The sequence below is a fragment of the Vitis vinifera genome, chromosome 12, assembly GCF_030704535.1.
Source record: "Vitis vinifera cultivar Pinot Noir 40024 chromosome 12, ASM3070453v1".
Taxonomy (NCBI): Eukaryota; Viridiplantae; Streptophyta; class Magnoliopsida; order Vitales; family Vitaceae; genus Vitis; species Vitis vinifera.
Genome location: NC_081816.1, coordinates 17,117,622 through 17,136,955, shown reverse-complemented (window position 1 = coordinate 17,136,955; position 19,334 = coordinate 17,117,622). Strand labels below are relative to the sequence as shown.

At 29.9% G+C, this 19,334-nt stretch overlaps 1 protein-coding gene, 1 long non-coding RNA gene and 1 pseudogene across 2 annotated transcripts; all 3 read left to right on the top strand.

The window, feature by feature from the left end:
* Positions 1 to 457: 457 nt before the first annotated feature.
* LOC132254784 (uncharacterized) lies at positions 458 to 1,410 on the top strand. Its single transcript, XR_009467153.1, has 3 exons — positions 458 to 530; positions 680 to 1,127; positions 1,314 to 1,410. It is a non-coding gene; the product is annotated as an uncharacterized LOC132254784 (long non-coding RNA).
* A 2,447-nt stretch (positions 1,411 to 3,857) lies between these two features.
* On the top strand, positions 3,858 to 5,457 carry LOC100243610 (anthocyanidin 3-O-glucosyltransferase 2-like; annotated as a pseudogene).
* Positions 5,458 to 6,388: 931 nt separating this feature from the next.
* Positions 6,389 to 8,204, top strand: LOC100265929 (anthocyanidin 3-O-glucosyltransferase 2). Its single transcript, XM_003633312.4, has one exon. The coding sequence runs from the start codon at positions 6,641 to 6,643 to the stop codon at positions 8,069 to 8,071; it is 1,431 nt and encodes a 476-aa protein (XP_003633360.1). The 5' UTR covers positions 6,389 to 6,640; the 3' UTR covers positions 8,072 to 8,204.
* Positions 8,205 to 19,334: the final 11,130 nt, after the last annotated feature.

The following is a 19,334-nucleotide window of genomic DNA, read 5'->3' as shown; positions in this document are numbered from 1 at the left end:
TATTTTGTTAAATTGTAAGTATCTATCTCAATAAGAGATTATTAATATTCAAATGAAAGTGATGAAAGAGAGTAAATATTTTAATGTTATTTTTTTTACATAAGGGTTTATTTATGTTTTCAATTTTGAAGTTCCCTTTCCAAGTCCAACAACAAAAGTAGTGTCCAACCTTAAAATGGGCATGTGTGGTATTGACAGGAAATGATAAGATGAAAATCATAACCATAGTCATGTTCTCTCTGTGTCTTTCTATCCTCTTCAATTAATTCATGGGCACAGATATTTTATTTAGTTTTTATATTTAGTTTATTTAGTTTCTAAAATCCAATTAGCTAGATATTTTATTTGATTTTGTTTTTATATTTAAGTAGTTAAGTTTTGGAAAGTTTTTATATTTTGTTAATAAAAATAGATATGAGGACTTAAAGGGTTTATATTTAGGTAGTGCTTGAGCCAAGGAAAATGATAGTCCACTGTCTTGACCCTATGCATCACAAACCATGTGAGGACTTAAAGGATATCGTAAACATGTAAGTTCTTCCTATTATTTTTCATAGTATTATTTTTAAATAAAAAAAAATACATTCACCTCAAACACATTTTTTTTATTATTTATATATATTAAAACATATAACATTTACCTATTTTAAAAATGTACCCATTGAACTTATTTACATAGGGCTCTTCGAATATCTGCAAAGAAAACATCTAAGAGGGAGCCATCTTAGCAACTAGTGCAGGTGACATCCAAAAATTTTTCTTTACACATTAGCTTATGCATTTGCACCATTTATATATGTGAGTACTAATGTTATTTTATAATTGATCGATTAGTGTCCAAGACAAGAAGGAGGGTTCGAATGTGGCTACTTTGTTATGAGATTCATTAAAGAGATAATTTTTTATCCTACAATTATTGCTTCAAAGGTATTACTTATTTAATGAATTGTACATAGTTTTAGGCTTCCAAATGTTATGCATTTTAATGTTATTTTCTTATTTGCTTTAAGTTTGGTAATAAAAAAACATATTCTCAAGTAGAATTTGATGAAATTAGAGGAGAATGGGCTACTTTTGTGCTACAACTAATCATGAATCATGTTGATGCATCATGATCACCATGCATGGTGAGTCCCTTAGCTACTACATGAATTTTTCCATAGGTATTGTATAGTAATGTTTATTCTTTGAATAATGTTTCTATTTGAAAAAAAAAAAAATTAATTCTTAGATTTGTTCATTTATGATAACATAGATCCATGTTTATTTTCTTCAATAAAAATCTCTAAAACTCATTAAATTTTGAAATGCAGGTATACACTCTTGGGAGGGTGAAATGGAGAATAAAAAGAAAGAAGAAGGCAACAAGATTTTGGGTTTTTAAATGCAACTCTTATGTCATACGTTGTAGGACATAAATGTTACTTTAATTGCAACTGAGAAATTTAGATTTTTATATGGGACTTCTATGTCATTTTATGGTTAGTCGGTTTTATGCTTATGAAATGGAGGTATACATGAATCTTGGGATCTTTAACATTTCTAAATCATGTTTTGGTATGTATTCACTCTTCTTTTTTAGTTTTGATGGGTTTGATATGTTGGACGTACTATCCTTTTGTGAACATTTGATATACAAATATTATTAGATGATCAATGTATTATGAGTTATTCCAGAAACATTACAGAAAAATGAGTTAAATATAATATGATTGTTATATTTATGGACAAAATATAAACAGGTTAATCTTATTAATTCATAAGCATTACAAAAATCAACAACTAAAACCAATCATATATTCCACAATAATTTACAATGATGTGATACCATAACTGAAAGGTGATGCATTTAATGTGACATCATAACTCAAAGATGATGTATTTAATGTGACACTCTATCATCACTAGAAATATATGGTGTCACTTCTGAATGGGTCACCATTTATCTACTTTGGTGTCACTTCCAAATACGTCACCAATTGGTACCCTCTATGGTGTCAATGGAGAAGGTGACGCTATGTTGTAGTGACATCTTATGTTTATGGTGACTCGTTATAAATGTCACCATATACCTTTTTCCTTGTAGTAGAATTATCTTTTGGGGGTAGATGGACTCCCAAATTAACAAAAGGTCATATAACTCTTCAAATTGAGTTAAAGGATATGAAATAGTAACAGATAAATATACTCTTTAAGAACACATATAAAATATTTTATAAAATTAAGTTAAATAATTTTTTTTCAATAATTTTTTTTTCAAAAATACTAAATTAAATAAAAGTAGTTTTCAAAAATATTAAATTAAATAATTTTTTTCAAAAATATTAAATTAATTTTTTTTTCAAAAATATTAAATTAAATTAAAGTATTTAAAAAAAATATTAAATTAAATATTTTTTAAAATATTAAATTAAATAAAAGTATTTTAAAAAATATTAAATTACATAAAAGTATTTTTAAAAAATATTAAATTAAATAAAAAAATATTAAATTAAATAAAAGAATTTTTCAAAAATATTAATTTTTTTCTCAAAATCAACAAAGGGCATTTTTGGAAATACTGAAGGATGATATCCTTCAACTCAATTTTCATACTTTCATTGGGTCTTGGGCTCAATTTGGAGAGTTACATGGACCTTTTGCTAATTTGGGGGCCCATCTACCCCCAAAACATAATTCTCCCATAATTTTATATGTTATGTCATCTATATTATTTTTAACTTCTTAATCAATAACAATTTAATACATAAGTTTCTAAATTCTTATAGAAGTTTGAATCTTTCCAAAATTTATTCCTAAGATTCTATTAATTTATTATTATTTTTTAAAAATTAAATTTCTCAAAAATATATTTTTTCTATTTATTACATTAAACTATTATTATTACTAATATTTCATTTATTAGCTTAAAATTAAATATTTTTATTTTTATTAATTTTCAGATTCATTACATAACCAAGGCATTACCCTCTGTATTCAGTGCACACACAACCCAAAATAAAAACAAGGTTTCTTCCTACTGTCATCATTATCATTTATTATTATAATACTTTTTATTTTCAACATCTAACTTCCTTTCCAGTGCACACGCTTTTTCTTTCTATCTTGTTTTTTTTTTCTTCTCAAGCCTACACTACTCTGCCACTCCACGTCCCCTCATGTCTTCTATTTGTTTATTTATTATTATTATTATAATCCATTTGTTTTCTTTTTCAAAAACAATCTCGTGGTCAAGATTCATTTTTCTTTCTTATATTTTTTTCCTCAATCTAAAGCCCCCATAACTGAACTATTTTATTTATTTCGTTTAAACCTATAATTTATTTTCTTCTATTTGTATTTATTTATTTTATCTATTCAATTGAATATTCAAAATTTTCCTATCTCCATTAATAAATTAATTTGTATTGATAAATTTTTAATATTTTAATCTAAAAAAAATTAAATAAACAAATTATAATTTAGATTAAAATCTTTAAAAATAATTTTAAACGAATCAAAACTAATTAAGAAAATTAAAATAATAATTTCAAAGTTAAAATTTTATTTATAAAATTTGAATTTTAAACCCTAGACTTTTAAATCATTATCTTTACGTTTTTCAATTCTTTAGCTAAAAGAGTTTTACTCAAAAGAAAAAATAAAAAAATTCTAATTTATTGGTAAAGATATTTAATAGGGAAAGACTTTTTTATTATTGTTTAATTTATTTTAATTATGATTTTAGCCTTGGATTTGGTGCATTACAGAAATTTTTTAAAAAGTAAGATATTTTTATTCATTTAAAATTTTTATTTAAAACTTCAAACCTTGACTTGACAAATTTTGGCCCATAAATCGAAGAACTTTATGTGAAAGGTGTAGCTATCCGAACCCTTCCTCCTCGAGGGAACGTGAATCATAATTTTGTTGCTGGTTTTACATTAAAATGTGATAAATCTAGGAGTCAATCTTCAACCAAGACCAACCACCAATCATACAAAAACGATAAAGAAAATAGAGTGAACCAGCAAAGCCCTGTCGTCAGTTCCTTTGCCCTGCAATACTATCCAGCCACTAGTGTCACTCCACCACGCAAAGCCCTCGAAACATCCCTTTCGTTCTCTCTTTGCAGTAACTGCTAGTTAGTGATGGAGCAAACTGAGCTGGTCTTCATCCCATTTCCTACCATCGGCCACCTTTCGTCTGCACTGGAGATTGCAAAGCTGCTTACTCAGCGAAACCCCCGATTCTCAGTCACGATCTTCATCATAAAGTTTCCGTTTGAGACCATTGATGGTATGGACACGGACTCTGATTCCGTACGGTTCGTCACACTTCCTCGTGTAGAGGTCAGCTCCGGAGCGACCCCGTCTGGTCTCTTCCTCTCTGAATTCCTCAAAGCTCACATACCACTCGTCAGAGACGCTGTCCACGAGCTCACTCGCTCCAACCCGGTTCGGCTCGCTGGGTTCGTTGTTGATATGTTCTGCACCCACATGATTGATGTGGCCGATGAGTTTGGGGTGCCTTCCTATCTCTTCTTCCCTCCCAGCGCTGCTTTTCTTGGCTTCCTGTTGCATCTGCAGTTCCTCCATGATTATGAGGGCTTGGATATTAATGAGTTCAAGGACTCGGATGCTGAGTTGGAGGTTCCAAGTTTTGCTAACTCAGTTCCGGGTAAGGCCTTTCCTTCTTTGATGATTGACAAGGAAAGTAGAGGGGCCGAGATGCTTCTTCATCACACGAGGAGATTCAGACACGTCAAGGGTATTCTGATAAATACATTTATTGAGCTTGAATCACATGCTATTCAATCACTTTCTGGCAGTACAGTACCCGTAGTGTATCCGGTTGGACCCATACTCAACACCAGAAGGGGATCTGATGGGGGTCAACAAGATGCTAGTGCCATCATGAGCTGGCTTGATGATCAGCCTCCATCATCCGTGGTTTTCCTGTGCTTCGGGAGCATGGGAAGCTTTGGTGCGGATCAAAATCAAGGAGATATCACATGCGTTAGAGCACAGTGGGCATCGCTTCTTGTGGTCCCTTCACCAACCTCCCCCAAAGGGTAAAGTGATTACAAGCGACTATGAAAATATTGAGGAAGTTCTACCAGAAGGATTTTTACATCGGACGGCTAGAATTGGAGGGGCTCCACAAATAGCGGTTTTAGCCCACTCAGCTGTTGGAGGATTTGTATCTCATTGTGGATGGAATTCTTTGCTAGAAAGCATATTGTACGGTGTTCCAGTAGCCACATGGCCAATATATGCAGAACAACAAATCAACGCATTTCAAATGGTGAAAGATTTGGGGTTGGCGGTAGAAATTAAAATTGATTACAATAAGGATCGTGATCATATTGTAAGTGCTCATGAGATTGAAAATGGATTAAGGAACCTAATGAATACTAATTTTATTAAAGACATGGTGGCCAACATTCCATGCAAGCAACAAAGACGTGACACCTAATGTATGAATTATTTTATAAAAGGTGCATTGCAGGCTCTAATAAATTAATTTATCATATGCTTTATTTTAATGTTCAAATAATTTCTTTAATAAAGTCAAGAAATTTGACCTTTCAAACTAGGAAATGTGCTATCTCTTTATTATTTAGTAAAACAAGTTTACAAGGGAATGAATTTAGTCATATGTCGATCTCATTGATCAATGAATACACAATTGAGCATTTTCCGGTACTAGTAATAAAATTAACTATATAATTAAAAATCAACAAACCCTATTGGTTTGAGACAATCTTCATAAGTGTTTTTTCTAAATATTTTTTATATTCTTATGTGATTGAATATATTTTGGATTATGACTTATATGATTTCTCACATTTCTAATCAAAAGCAATAATTAAATCCCAATAATCAACCTATATGATAACGGAATCAGTTTAAAAGTTACTAATTTAATATATCCTATTTATGTACAAAAAATTGTGAGTATTGTCCCGAAATATGTTTCTAATATCAACATAACATTTCTTCCTCATTTTGTTTGGCTAATGAAAAACCATTAGAAAAAAAATATATAGATATTTGATTAAAATGATTAAAATAGTCTCTAATTCGAACAATGCTCTTTTTTAAAAAAAAAAACAATATCGAAAATGATAATATTTTTTTAATAAAAATATCATTCATTTATGTTAAAGCAATTTGAAAAAAAGATATTTTTATTCATTTATATTTTTTATTAATAAAAATATCATTCATTTATGTCAAAGCATTTTTTTTATTTATAAGTATTAATATATTTTTATTCATTTATAATTTTTATTTAGAACTTTAAACCAATAGAAGATGGCTTTACAAATTTTGGCCCAAAGATCCCCAAGAACTTTATTTGAAAGGTGTAGCATATTCGAACCCTTCGTCCAGGGAACATGAATCATAATTTCGTTGCTGGTTTTATATTAAAATACATGGGATACATCGAGAAACCCACTTTTGCCTCAATTTTCAACCAAGACCAACCACAATCATAGAAAAACGATAAGGAAAATAAATTGAACCAGCAAAGCCCTGACATCACTTCCTTTGTCCTCCAATACTATCCAGCCACAAGTATAAGAGTGTCACACCACTGCAAAGCCCTCAAAACATCCCATTTTTCCTCTCTTTGCAGTAACTGCTAGTTAGTGATGGAGCAAACTGAGCTGGTCTTCATCCCATTTCCTATCATCGGCCACCTTACGTCTGCACTGGAGATTGCAAAGCTGATTACTCAGCGAGACCCCCGATTCTCAATCACGATCATCATCATGAAGTTTCCGTTTGAGTCCATTGATGGTATGGACACGGACTCTGATTCCATACGTTTCGTTACACTTCCTCCTGTAGAGGTCGGCTCCAGTACCACGCCGTCTGGTTTCTTCCTCTCTGAACTCCTCAAAGCTCACATCCCAGTCGTCAGAGACGCCATCCACGAGCTCACTCGCTCCAACTCGGTTCGTCTCGCAGGGTTCGTTATTGATATGTTCTGCACCCACATGATTGATGTGGCCAATGAGTTTGGGGTGCCTTCCTATCTCTTCTTCACTTCCAGCGCTGCTTTTCTTGGCTTCCTGTTGCATCTTCAGTTCCTCCATGATTATGAGGGCTTGGATTTCAATGAGTTCAAGGACTCGGATGCTGAGTTGGATGTTCCGAGTTTCGCGATCTCAGTTCCGGGTAAGGTCTTCCCTTCTCGGATGTTTGACAAGGAAAGCGGAGGGGCTGAGATGCTTCTTTATTACACGAGGAGATTCAGAGAAGTCAAGGGTATTCTGGTAAATACATTTATTGAGCTTGAATCACATGCTGTTCGATCACTTTCTGGCAGTACAGTACCCAAGGTGTATCCCGTTGGACCCATACTCAACACCCGAATGGGATCTGGTGGGTGTCAACAAGATGCTAGTGCCATTATGAGCTGGCTTGATGATCAGCCTCCATCGTCAGTTGTTTTCCTGTGCTTCGGGAGCAGGGGAAGCTTTGGTGCGGATCAGATCAAGGAGATAGCATATGGGCTAGAGCACAGTGGGCATCGCTTCTTGTGGTCCCTTCGCCAACCTCCCCCAAAGGGTAAAATGGATTTTCCAATCGACTATGAAAGTATTGAGGAAGTTCTACCAGAAGGATTTTTACATCGGACAGCTAGAATTGGAAAGGTGATTGGATGGGCTCCACAAGTAGCGGTTTTATCCCACTCAGCTGTTGGAGGATTTGTATCTCATTGTGGATGGAATTCTTTGCTAGAAAGCGTATGGTATGGTGTTCCAATAGCCACTTGGCCAATATATGCAGAACAACAAATCAACGCATTTCAAATGGTGAAAGATTTGGGGTTGGCGATAGAAATTAAAATAGATTACAATGAGGATAGTGATTATGTTGTAAGTGCTCATGAGATTGAAAATGGATTAAGGAACCTAATGAATATTAATAGTGAAGTGAGGCAGAAGAAGAAAGAAATGCAAAAAATAAGTAGAAGAGTCATGATAGATGGTGGCTCTTCACACTTTTCTTTAGGCCATTTTATTGAAGACGTGGTGGCCAACATTCCATGTCAGAAACAAAGACGGGATACCTAATGTATGAATTATTTTATACTACTATGAAAGGAAAAGGTGCATTGTAGGCTCTAATAAATTAATTTATCATCTCCTTTATTTCAATGCCCAAATATTTCTTTGATGATGTCAAGAAATTTGACCTTTCAAACTAGGAAATGTGTTCTCTCTTTATTATTTAGTGAAACAAGTTCACAAGGGCATGAATTTAGTCATATGTCGATCTCATTGATCAATGAATACACAATTGAGCATTTTCCTGTAGGAAGCTGGACTAGTAAAAACATCAACTATATAATTAAAAATCCATAAACCCTACTGAATTTGGTTTGCTGAGATGAATAGATATAAGAATTTGTTGAATTGGATCACTATTAGAGACAACCGTCCATTTGAGATATACATTGATAGAAATTTAATTAATTTTTGGGCTGTGTTTATCTTCTTTTCTGCAAGCATGATGCTCTAAGAGCAAATCAATGTTCTCAAACTATTTGATGTGTTGGTATGGATTTTAGAAACTAACATCTCATCAATGCATATCAAGGCATCCAAGCATGTAAGAGATCAATAGACTCAAAATGATTCTAATTGGAGCCTTTTTGAATTAGGAGGTAGCTACATGAAGAAGGTGATTGTTATGGAGATAAGGATTTAGAATTACAAGTTCTTTAGATTTGATTGTGAAGAGAGTTGAGAGCATGTGACTAATTTTTTTTTTTAAAAGAAAATTACTAAAAGATGTGAAAAAAGTCTTTCAAAAAAATAAAAATAAATTTAAACACGAAAATGATTATGTATACAATATTGAATTATCAATTTGTCCTTCCCTTTCGTTTAATGAAAGATAAATATACATGGAAATTGATAATTGAAGTTGTTATTCAATCATCTAAAGATTAGATTAGATGGGATGTATTGTAATGATCTACTCCTAATTGTGTAGATATTGTTTGTTTGCAGTCCAACCCATCATATCCCCTAAGATTAGGATGGTCAAACAAATTCTCAAACTAGAGGGTCAACGATCAACTCTAATACCATTTTTAATGGCTCACTCTCAACAATATAGATATTATTCTTTCAATCATCTACATATTGTTTGTTCTAAACCCAAAAATCTGCTCACAACTTTAAATCTTGTGTATAAAATTAAAAGGAGTTTATAAATATATAATGCCATGAACTTTTTCCCCATTTGATGAAAGATACCACATATATTCCCTCAAAATATTGATTCCAATTAGATGTGTAGAGGAACCATTTAATATTAGAAAGAAAATAAATACATAGATGGTAATATGTATTATTTCTATTCCTTACTCTTGTTGCAAGGATACTCATTGCTATATAATATATATTTTTATTTAAAGAATGTTGAAAATTAATTTTTTATATACATAATTAACTTATAATTAAAAGAAAATCATTTTTAATACAAAAATTGGATTGATAGATAATTATATAAGTAAATTATCTTAATTTAGCTCAATTTTAAGTCTTAAATTACGAATTCAAAATCTATTAAATCAAAATAAAAATAAAATAAAAATTCACTTAAATCTTACATGGATTAATAGAAATAATAACTTCTATACAAAAATTAAAAAATTTTATAGAAAAAATCCAAAGCTTATCTTATTTGGTTTTTATAACAGAAATTCAAGTGAACAAAAAACTGTTAACTTCAAATTTTTAAGATATTTTTAAGATAAATCTCTATTATTTACATAAGAACTCATACTATTTTTAATTTTCAAAAATATAAAATGTATCCAATGTCCACTTAAATTTTTTTTTAAAAATGAACCTTAAGCAAACTCTACTAATCACATTATTTTATCATTTACCTAAAGATTTATGCTTATCAAAAATCAATCAACTACACTAAGAATTGGTAATTCTAGGTAGCTAGTAACACATGCAATCACAAGAAAGTCAATGAAGACTACACATATTCATGTCTCTTCCTCTATGAATTCCTCAAAAGACGCCATTCATGAGCTCATTGCTCACATCCATAAAACAATGAACAAGAAGAGATCATACCGTAGGCGTATGTATCGTCAAAAGGTTGATGAAAGAACTTATACCTTCACCCTTTGAGCTCTAGAACTGTACCTAAAAAATAACTTCATTTTTCTTTCCTCTTTTTGAACTACTTTTTACCAAGATCCCAAAGCCCTAAATGCTATTTATATTTGGACTTATAGAATACTTAAAATAAATAACACAATCAACTGGCTTAGAGAACTTTTCAAGGGTTGGATAAACATAGCTCAACAAATTTAGCTTAAAATAACCTTTAAAATTACCCATTTAAGATCTATTAAATAAAAATAAAAATAAAATAAAACCTTTTGAAAACCATTTCTATACAAAAATTTAAATATATATATATATATATAGCAAATTGAAAACTTATCTTATATGCTTTCGATAACTGAAGTTTCAAGTGAACAAAAAACTATAAAATTCAATTTTTTCTTCTATTTTTCAAAACATTTATTTTTAAGATAAATCTCTATTATTTATATAAGAGCTCATACTATATTTTATTTTCAAAAATAAAAAATGTATTCAAAGTCCAATTAAATTTTGTGGATAATGAACCTTGAGCAAACTCTCACAATCACATTATTTAATCATTTACCTAAAGATTTATGCTTAAAGAAAATAAATCAACCACATTGAGAATTGATAATTCTAGATAGCTAGTAACACATGGAATCACAAGAAAGCTGATGAAGAGTATGTATATTTTGGTTTATTCCTTTCTAAATTCCTTATAGCTCACATACCACTCATCAAGCACAACAACCATGTGCTCACTCATCACACCCATAAAACAATGAACAAAAGAGTTCCAGAAGAGATTAGATTGCAGCAACTTCCCCAAAACATTGATGAAAGAACTTGTACCTTCCCCCATTAAGCTCTAGAACAATGCCCAAAAATCAACCTAATTTTTCTTTCCATTTTTTGAACCAATTTTGAACAAGATTCCAAAGCCCTAGATGCTATTTATATTTTGACTTAGAGAATTCCTCAAATATATAGCCCAATGCATGGGAGAAGAAACTTTTCATGGGCTAGCTAAACTTAGCTCAACAAATTTACCTTAATATTAACCCTTTAAATTACAATTCAAGATCTATTAAATAAAAATTCTCGAAAACTTTTTCCATACAAAAGATAAAAAATTTTATAGAAAAAAATTGAAAACTTATCTTATTTATGCTCTCTATAACTAAAATTTCAAGTAAACTAAAAACTATTAACTTCAATTTTTTAAGCTATTTTTAAAGTTATTTATGTTTTAGATAAATCTCTATTATTCATATAAGAATTCATACTAAAAATAAATAAAAAAATTTGAAAGTCCACTTAAATTTGAAAATGAACCTTGAACAAACTTTCTCGATCAAATTATTTTATCATTTACCTAAAGATTTATGCTTATAAAAAAATCAATCAACCACATTGAGAATTGATAATTCTAGATAGCTAGTAACACATGGAAACAAGAAGGATGATGAAGAGTATGTATATTCTGGTCTTTTTATCTCTGAATTTCTCACAGCTCACATCAACTCATCTTTGATGCTATATGTGAACTCACTTGTCACACCCATAAAACAATAAATAGGAAGAGATCAGGAAGATCATACCACAAGGGCTTCCCAAAAAGGTTGATGAAAGAACTTATACCTTCACCCTCTAAGCTCTAGAATAGTGCCAAAAAAACAAGCTAGTCTTTCTTTCCCTTTTCTAAACTACATTTTACCAAGATCTAAAAGCCCTCGATTTTATTTATATTTAATCAAAGAGAATACCTAAAATAAATAGCCTAATGCATGGGCTTAGAAAACTTTTCATGGGTTGGATATACTAAGCTCAACAAATTTTGCATATAATATTAACCCTTAAAATTACCCATTTAGGGTCTATTAAATCAAAATAAAAATAAAATTTCAAAAACCTTTTCTAAACAAAAAATAAAAATTTTGATAGAAAAATTTGAAAACCTATGCTATATGCTTTCTATAACTAAAGTTTCATGTGAACAAAAAAATGCTAACTTCAAAATTTTAAGCTATTTTTAAAATTATTTATTTTTAAAATAAATCAATATTATTTCTAAAATAAATCACTATTATTTCTATAAGAACACATATTATCCTTTATTTTCAAAAATGAAAAATGTATTCAAAGTCCACTTAAATTTTGTAGAAAATGAACCTTGAACAAACTTTCCTGGTCACATTATTTTATCATTTGCTTCAAATTTTATGCTTATCGAAAATCAATCAACTAATTGAGAATTGATAATTCTAGGTAGCTAGTAAAATATAGAATCACAAGAAATCTCATGAAGAGTATGTATATTATGGTCTCTACCTCTCTGAATTCCTTAAAGCACACATACCACTTGTCAAAGATGTCATCCATGAACTCACTCACCACACCCATAAAACAATCAATAAGAAGAGATCATACCGTAAGGGATTCCTCAAAACATTGATGAAAGAACTCATACCTTCACCCATGTAGCTCTAGAGCAATGCCTGGAAAATAACCTAAATTTTCCTTTCCTTTTTCTGCACCAATTTTCACCAAGATCCCAAAGCCCTATGTTATTTATATTTTGACTTAGAGAATTCCTAAAATAAATTAATAGCCAAATGCAAGGGAAGAGAAAACTTTTCATGGGTTGGATAAACTTAGCTCAATAAATTAAGCTTAATATTAAACCTTCAAATTACCATTCAACACCTATTACATCAAAATAAAAATAAAATAAAAAATTTTGAAAACCATTTTGTATGCAAAAAATAAGCAAATTTATAGAAATGGTTGAAAACTTATCCTATATGCTCTTTATAACTAAAATTTCAAGTGAACTAAAAAATATTCACTTCAAAATTTTAAGTTATTTTTAAAATTATTTATGTTTAAGATAAATCTCTATTATTTATATAAGGACCCATACTATTTTTTATTTTTAAAAATAAAAAACCTATTCAAAGTCCATTAAAATTTTGTAGAGAATGAACCTTCGGGGAAACTCTCTTGGTCACATTATTTTATCATTTTCCTAAAGATTTACGCTTATTGAAAATCAATTAACCACACTAAGAATTGATAATTCTGGGTAGCTAGTAACACATGGAATCACAAGAATGAAGACTATGTATATTCTGGTATCTTACCTTTTGAATTCCTCAAAGCTCACATATTAATCATCATATCATCCATGAGTTCACTCATCACACCCATGAAACAATGAAGAAGAAGAGATCAGGAATATCATATTGCATGGGCTTCCCTTAAAGGTTGATGAAAGAACTTATACTTTCACCCTTTGTGCTCTAGAACAATGCCTAGAAAACAATGTAATTTTTCTTTCCTTTTTTTGAAACACTTTTAACAAAGATCCAAAAGCTCTAGATGCTATTTATATTGGACTTAGAGAGTAACTAAAAAAAAAAAAAATCCAATGCATGGGCTTAGAAAACTTAAATAGTTATCAAAGAGTTGTTAATACATTATCCATAATATGAATGTCAACCACAACACTTAAATAGTTACTCAAAATATAACATGTCAATATTTGAGTATTCATGAAGAGTTTTTCATACTAATAAATATAAAATTCATGTTGTTATTCATTTTGAAATTTGGGATATGGAGATTCAAAAAGTGCATTTGAAAAACCAAAGTTCTCCAAATCAACTCCTTCTAGAGCCACGCCACCACCATCCTCATCATCTACAAAAAAAATTAAATATGTATTAACAAGAAATCATTTTTAAAGAAAAAATAGTAATTATTGGACTTTTATAAGTTTACATATTCTACTAATCAATGTGAGCAGTTGAATTTGAACTTTCTACTTCGTTTATTGGAATTAACCCTTCTTCATATATAAGATTTTCCAATTCTTTGACATCTAGGTCTCCTGGCTCATCCTCATCAACTATCCAAAAATCGGTTTTATCAATGCATGCATAATCAATGGGATCATAGGTCATTTTCTTGTTGTACAACCTAAAAAATAAAAGCATATAATTATTGATAATTATATATAAAAAAATTTAAATTTATTTATATCGATTTTTTAGCTGCAAATTGTAATGAATGTATACAAGTTCATTAAGCCTTTGATGTTCCAATCTATTACTTTTTTTGGTATGTATATGTTTAAACATAGTCCGATTCTTCTCACATCTGGAAGACGATGAAGTTTGACTTAATATTTAAATGGCCAACTTTTGTAAATATGGTGCACTGTATCCATGTAGCCTTTATCATTCATCTAGTTACTATTTTCACATTCAAAATAAGGGAAAAAAAGCATTAGCTAGTTTAAAAATATAATAATCTATATTTTAAACTTAAAGCACATTAGTAAATATTAAATAGTAAGTAGGTAATTAATGAAAAAAAACAAACACACTAATAAATTATTTTTCACCAGGTTGAAGTACTTCACGTGAAGAATAACCAAGGTCTTTTCCAAAACTTCCCAATCGATCACAAAACAACTTTAATTCATTCATCATTTCATACTTTCCTTTCACAACTTTCTGATCATTAACATCCATGACACTTCCAATAACTTTTGGCTTATTAGAAAAGTTTTCCTGATCATGTTAGAAACATGGATTCAACCAATAAGCTTCTTAATGAATCCTTTTCTTCTTTGGTTGCTTATCCAAACGTTCCATTATGATTTGTGGATAAGGCTTGTATTGTCTTTTGTTGTGCTTAAATAATTTCTTGATGCCTAAACAAGCCCTATAAATGCCTTCATACACATATTTAGATGTGGTTTGTCCTACTTGTGGTAAAAATCATAGGGGTAGGCCATGTTATAGAGAGACTGAAGCTTACTTTAGTTATGGGAAGCAAAGGCATATGATTCGAGAGTGTTCAAAGAATAAGAAGTTTATAAATAAGAAGCCTAAGAAGGAGAAAAATGAGAATAAATGGAAGCCTAGGGTCCAAGGGCAAGTGTTTGCTATGACTCATCGAGATGCTAAAGCCCCTTCCGATGTGGTGACAAGTATTATTCAAATTCACACTTTATTTTCTAGAGCCCTTGATCCTAGCTCAACATACTCTTTTTTTTCGATATCTTTTGTTGGTTTGTTGGATATGGCTTTTTCTATCATGGACTTTGATTTGATTATTGCTACTCTTATGAAAGATTTTGTTGTGACTGATAGAATGCTTAGAGATTGTTTGGTGATGATTAGTTATAGCGAAACATTAGTTGACTTAGTACTCCTTCATCTTCAAGATTTTGATGTGATTTTGGAGATGGATTGGTTAGCTTCCTACCTATGGATTGTTTTCGGAAAAGGGTGGCGTTTCACATTCCTGGTTAGTCTAAGTTTAGTTTTGAGAGGAAGTATATGGACAAACCATTGCATATGATTTCAGCCTTACAAGCTAGTTCCTTGATTAGGAAAGGTTGTCAAGGCTTTTTAGATTATGTGGTGAGTAATGAAAATGATTTAAAGTTGGAGGACATACCCATTGTAAGGGATTACCCTGATGTCTTTCTAGATGATTTGTCTAGCTTGCCATAGAGAGGGCGGTGGAGTTCACCATTGATTTGGTACTGGGAATAACTCCTATCTTTAAGACGCTATACAAGATGGCACTTGTAGAGCTTAAGGAGTTGAAGGTTTAACTTTAGGAGTTGTTTGATAAGGGTTTTATTAAGCCCAATGTTTCACCTTGGGATGTGGACCCACATTTTTCACATGTGCCCTCATTTGTGGATGAGACTTGTTTTTTTAAGTGAAAAACTATATTTTGTAAAAAACTAGAGTTGCCACTTATTTTTATTTTTTAAAAGGGAAAATAAAATAAGAAAATAAAACCTTAAGAAAAATTATTCGAACTTTTGGAAAGTGCCTTTGAAAAACCCAAGTCTAGGTCAGGGGACTAGGTTACCTATTGGGAAGGTACCTAAAAAATGTAGCATCCTTCTAAGCCCTAACAAGGTCTCTACTGACTAGGTTAAGGAAAGTGTGACAATTAATTGATTGACTTAGGGTACTAAGAAAGGCTAAGGTGTTTATGTAAATTCTAATAACATATTGAGCAAGCGAGCAATCGTTCTCAATCTCAAACATAAAGCAGAGTTAGCAAGTGTACCTAAGATGCTTCTTAAAGCGCTATCATAAGATGATGGGGTTAGATCAAACAACAAGATATATAACATACAATTCATAAATAAATAAATAAATATAGTAACAACCAAAGCAATCAAGGATAGTATCATGCATGGATGAAGTTCACACAAAACGTGCATGCCATAGAATTAAAAGGCGAAAGGTTAAGAGTGTATTCGAACAACATATCTTAAACACAATGCACTTCCAATATGAATAGAGATGGTTAGAATGAAAGATAATGAAAAGCAATTATGTGAATAAAACCTAACATGTATGATATCTACATGGCATAAAGAGAAAACATGGACTCACAAAAGCATCAATATTCCTACAAGACATGCATACAACTTTTAGATATAGAAAAGATGTAAGAAGCAAGCATTATAACAAAGTATATAACCAACTAATCAAAATATGAGCATCACAAGTATATTTCTAAATTATTACATACTCATCATTTGACCAATAAATAAATAAAAGCCAACATCCCTATCCATTCATCACTAATTTTACACCACGATCAATTAGTATGCAAAAATTCAACATATGACCAGAATTTATTGTCTTCAGAAATAAATTCCAAAAAAAAAAAAAAATTAAAAATATGAAATTGATCATGCCAAAGGACATAGAACTACTCCTAGATATCTATAACAAGAAAGAAGAGTCCAAACACTAATTCAAATATCATATTTAATTAAAAAAAAAAATCAAAAGTTTCAGAAGGTCCAGAATTGGACAGAAAACAATGATATGCATAAACTGAATTTTAAAACATATCTAATGGCCTTCTACATTCATACAAAATAAAAATAAAAAATAAAAAATCACACATGTCCTTTAAGGTGTCTATATTACATAAAAAAATTAAGCCAATGAGCACTTAGAAGAATTTTTAAAACACTCAAATTGATCAACAATCCAGAATCAATCATGTGTAGTAAGTGCGAATTTGAAAAATCATATCTCTTTTTAGAAAACATATACTTCAATATCTTATGTGTCAAAATTAAATTTCAGAAAGTCAAGAATTTAAGAAAAATATTTATTTGAATTTAAAAAGTCAAAATATAATATAATTTTACAAAATTCTCTTCGATATACAGAATCAGACCAAAACAGAACATGCTGAAAAAAAAGATCATAACTCAACTTTGAATCAACAACATGAATCAACAATTAAATTAAATGGACTAATAAAATGAAATATTTGAAAGAAGAAAAGAATTATTAAATCATGAAGAGACTAATCCTATATTATTCAAGAGCATGAATCAACAATTAAATTAAATGAACTAATAAAAAGAAATATTTGAAACAAGACAAGAATTATTAAATTATCAAGAGACTAATCCTAAATTATTCAATAACATGAATCAACAATTAAATTAAATGAACTAAAAAAACGATATATTTGAAACAAGACAAGAATTATTAAATTATTAAATTATCAAGAGACTAATCCTAAATTATTCAACAACATGAATCAACAATTAAATTAAATGAACTAATAAAACAAAATATCTAAAACAAGCCAAGAATTATTAAATCATCAAGAGACTAATCCTAAATTATTCAAGAGCATGAATCAACAATTAAATTAAATGGACTAACAAAAAATATCTAAAACAAGACAAGAATTGTTAAATCATCAAGAGATTAATCCTAAATTATTCAAGAGCATAAATCAACAATTAAATTAAATATTGAACTAATAAAACAAAACAAGAATTATTAAATTATCAAGAAACGAATCCTAAATCTTTCAAGAACATGATTCAACAATTAAGTTAAATGAACTAAAAAGAGAAAAATTCTTAAAGAAAAATTTTAAAATAAAAATTTGAGCTAAAAAGAACGAACTACCTATTTGCCTCTAGGTATCTCATAAGCAAGATCTAAACTTTTATAACATAAATCATATTTTTATTCATTGTTTCAAGTTTAAATGAGAGAAATCTATAATCGGCAACCTTTGTTCTCAATCTTCAACCTAGACCTTGATCTCATTACTTTGTATATATTATGTGGTTCCATTGCATTGTACCTTAATCTTATTGCTTTATACTTTGGTCCCATTATTTAATACATCCGAATCCTTTGTTTGTAACGTAGTTTCATATATTTGTACCTTCTTTAATAAGAAAAAATTTAATTTGAATTTTAGTATGTATTGATTCAGTACTATAGACTTTTCCAAAATTCTAACTATTTTTTATATAAATTATGTTTTTATATGGTATTAACTTTGTTAGTGTATTATATATGTTGATAGTTTTACTCCTAAGATTAATGGATGAAGACTAATTCACTACAATGAGGATTATACTAACATATTCAAGTTGAAGACACAAAATTTGAAGCTCAAATATAATTATGTTTCAAGTTTGAAATTAAAATGGTTCAATGGTATTGTAAAATGAATAATTTAGCAGTAACTTAAAGTATTCTAGGTATTTTTGTCTAGAATATTTTTATGAAAATTAATTATTTAAAATTCTTATTTTCTAGATTAAGTTTTCAAAATATGCTAAACCTAAAATACCCAAGGTTTAGGTATGGAAAGGATTTGAAAATTTCATTTTGGTATGAAACTAAAAAATAAAAATTGAATTCTGGGTAGCTAATGACACATGGAATCACAAGAAAGCTAATGGAGACTATGTATATTCCAGTATCTTACTTTTTTTAATTTCTCAAATCTCACACACTAATCATCAAAGATGTCGTCCATGAGTTCACTTGTCATGCCCATGAAACAATGAACAAGAAGAGATTAGGAAGATCGTACCGTAGGGGCTTCCCCTAAAGCTTGATGAAAGAGCTCACACCTTCACTCTTTGTGCTCTGGAACAATGCCCAGAAAACAATGTAATTTTTCTTTCCTTTTTCTGAAACAATTTTAACAAAGATCCAAAAGCCCTAGATGATGCTATTTATATTTGGACATAGAGAATAACTAAAAGAAATAGTCCAATGCATAGGCTTAGAAAACTTAAATAGTTATCAAAGAGTTGTTAACACATTATCTATAATACAAATGTCAACCACAAGACTTAAATAGTTACTCAAATTATAACATGTCAATATTT

Excerpts from the sequence above, each read along its gene's own strand:
- LOC100265929 (XM_003633312.4), top strand. The coding sequence starts at position 6,641 with ATGGAGCAAACTGAGCTGGTCTTCATCCCATTTCCTATCATCGGCCAC.